Genomic DNA, 2831 nt, shown 5'->3' with positions numbered 1-2831 from the left:
GTTGTAACGTTTATTCTACGTCCTCTCCTGTGTACTGCCTTTAGCATTATCTCTTCATTTTACTTTTGAGAAAACAGATGAAAATAAATAAATGACTTAACGTAAGTGTCACACATTAATGACAGAATTGAACTGACCCCAATTTAGAAGTTTTTTTACAGTATATAGTTATTACCAGTTTCCAATGTGTTCTATAAAGTTATTACTTTTGGGGGGGGGGTGAAAACATCTCAGTGAGGCCACTCTTTGATCTTCCAGGACTAAGTAGACATGAAGATGAGGAATCACACATCAGTAACTGAGTTCCTCCTGATGGGAATTCCTCATACAAAAGGGCTGGAAAATGTGCTCTTTGTCTTATTTCTGGCTTTCTACCTGCTCACTCTGCTGGGGAACCTGCTCATCCTTCTGGCCATCCTTCCTTCCTCCAACCTCCACACCCCCATGTATTTCTTCCTGGGAAACCTGTCAGTATTTGACATATTTTTTCCTTCAGTGACTTCACCCAAATTGATGCTCTACCTAATGGGGCAAAGACACACCATCTCTTACCAGGGCTGTGCCTGCCAGCTCTTCTTTTACCACTTCCTGGGCTGCACTGAGTGCTTCCTCTACACTGTGATGGCCTATGACCGCTTCGTGGCCATCTGTCACCCTCTGCAATACACGGTCATCATGAGCCATCGGGTGTGCACCACCCTGACTCTAGCCACCTGGCTGGGGGCCTCTCTGCATGCATCTGTTCTCACGTTCCTCGTCTTTAAGTTACCCTTCTGTGGCCCCAATGAGGTGAATGATTTTTTCTGTGATATCCCGGTGGTGCTGCCCCTGGCCTGTGCAGACACCTCACTAGTGCACACGGTGAGTTTCATCAATGTGGGCGTTGTTGCGCTCGCGTGTTTTCTTCTTATTCTCACTTCTTATATTTGCATTGTCACCTCTGTATTGAAGATTCGTTCCTCAGAAGGCAGGCGCAGGGCCTTCTCGTGGTTCTGCCCCTGGCCTGTGCAGACATCTCTCTAGCGCACACGGTGAGTTTCATCAATGTAGGCGTTGTTGCGCTCGCGTGTTTTCTTCTTATTCTCACTTCTTATATTTGCATTGTCACCTCTATATTGAAGATTCGTTCCGCAGAAGGCAGGTGCAGGGCCTTCTCAACCTGCAGTGCCCATGTGACTTCCATCCTGCTATTCTACGGACCTGTGATTCTCATTTACTTCCGACCTGCCTCCAGCCCTTGGCTGGATTCTGTGGTTGAGGTGTTGAATAATATTGTCACCCCTTCCCTGAATCCTTTGATATATACCTTGAGAAACAAGGATGTGAAGCTGGCACTGAGAAAGGTGCTAATTCAAGGAGTAGGTAGTGGTGTGGAGTAAGCTTTATGTCATGATCTGTTCAGAACTTTGCCTTGTAATTATCTGGGTGCAATTATTCTGTTATATTTGATTACTATGTGGGGCTTGGGTCAAATAGGTGAGATTAAATAGATTCTGATGTGATTTATGTGGATAGGTTTACATAATTTTTTATTCAGCAAAATCTTTTGCAATGCTTCCTATTTGCCAAATATTATTCTATGCACTTTACAAATACTGACATATAAAATTATCTTAATAATTATATGAAGTAGACAATGTTATTATGACAATTTGCTGAGAAAGGGATTAAGGCACTGAGAGGCTAAGGCACTTCTGCAGTGTCACAGATTTAGAAAGTTGCTGAGCTAACATGTGAACAAAGGTTCTTAACTTTGCTGAATCTGCCTCTGTAGTGTAAGAATTGTAACATAAATACTTCTTCTAGGAACTTCCTTTGAATTTACATAGAATGTTCTCCAATTTGTCAAAAACCCTATCGTCCGTTAAATTTGCTCCATTGCCTTTAATATTTTTTTCATCTATATTTTGATGAATGACATGTTATTGAGCCTGATATGAAGAAATTCTCTTACGATTTGGAAGCCAGGTAACAGCTCTACATCTACCAAGATACATTAGCATAGACCAGCTACTCTTAGGTAAGCATATTCTTTCTTTATGACAACAGGTTGAATTCTGTAAGAAGGACTGAATTCCAGAAATCTTGGACATTCCAAAATAATAATTATTTTTTCTCATATAAATAACTTTGAGGAAAATTAGAAATCTGCAAAAAAGGAAAATGAATACAAATTACTCACTAATCCCACCACCAAAAAATAACCACTATTAATATTTTGGCACTTTTTCTCTCTCTCTCATTTGTGCCTAAATTGGAACATGTGTTTTTGACTTTTTCTGTAGAATTATTTCATTTATATCTATATCCTGTATATTTATATCTGTACTATTTTATCTATATTACCTATGCATGTATGTATGTATGTATAGAGAGATGTATTTAGTTGTGATCATATTTAGCACGTTTTCTTGTTTTAATGGACTATCAAGCATTTTCAATTGCTACAATTTTTAAATTGCTTTATTGAAATATAATTCACATTCCAACTCTTCACCAATTTAAAGTGTACAATTCAATGGTTTTTAGTATATTTACAGATATATTGTACCACGGTCAATTTTAGAACATTTTTGTCACCACACAAAAAAAGTCCTGTGCCCTTTAACTGTTACCTCTCTGTTCCACCATCACCCTCAATAAGCAGACACCAGTCTACTCTCAGTCTCTATACACTTGTCAATTCTGGACATTTTACAAAAACAGAATCATATACTTGGTCTTTTGAAACAATATTGTCTTCTAATCCATGAGGATGAGATAGTTTTCCATTCATCTAGATCTTCTTTAATTTTTTTTTTTAGCAGGATTTTGTAGTTCTCAGTGTACAA

At 38.6% G+C, this 2831-nt stretch overlaps 1 protein-coding gene across 1 annotated transcript; it reads left to right on the top strand.

Annotated features, from left to right (window-relative positions):
• The first annotated feature begins 276 nt into the window (after positions 1-276).
• LOC103581538 (putative olfactory receptor 10D4) lies at positions 277-1379 on the top strand. Its single transcript, XM_008563352.1, has 2 exons — positions 277-967; positions 1138-1379. The coding sequence occupies exons 1-2, from the start codon at positions 277-279 to the stop codon at positions 1377-1379; spliced, it is 933 nt and encodes a 310-aa protein (XP_008561574.1).
• Positions 1380-2831: the final 1452 nt, after the last annotated feature.

This window comes from Galeopterus variegatus, unplaced genomic scaffold (genome assembly GCF_000696425.1).
Source record: "Galeopterus variegatus unplaced genomic scaffold, G_variegatus-3.0.2 Scaffold13291, whole genome shotgun sequence".
Classification (NCBI taxonomy): domain Eukaryota; kingdom Metazoa; phylum Chordata; class Mammalia; order Dermoptera; family Cynocephalidae; genus Galeopterus; species Galeopterus variegatus.
The sequence above is the reverse complement of the archived record's forward strand: the minus strand, read 5'-3'. Positions and strand labels throughout refer to the sequence as shown.

Excerpts from the sequence above, each read along its gene's own strand:
- LOC103581538 (XM_008563352.1), top strand. The coding sequence starts at position 277 with ATGAGGAATCACACATCAGTAACTGAGTTCCTCCTGATGGGAATTCCT. Across the intron at positions 968-1,137 it reads GAAGATTCGTTCCTCAGAAG|GCAGGTGCAGGGCCTTCTCA; the intron begins GCAGGCGCAGGG and ends GTTCCGCAGAAG.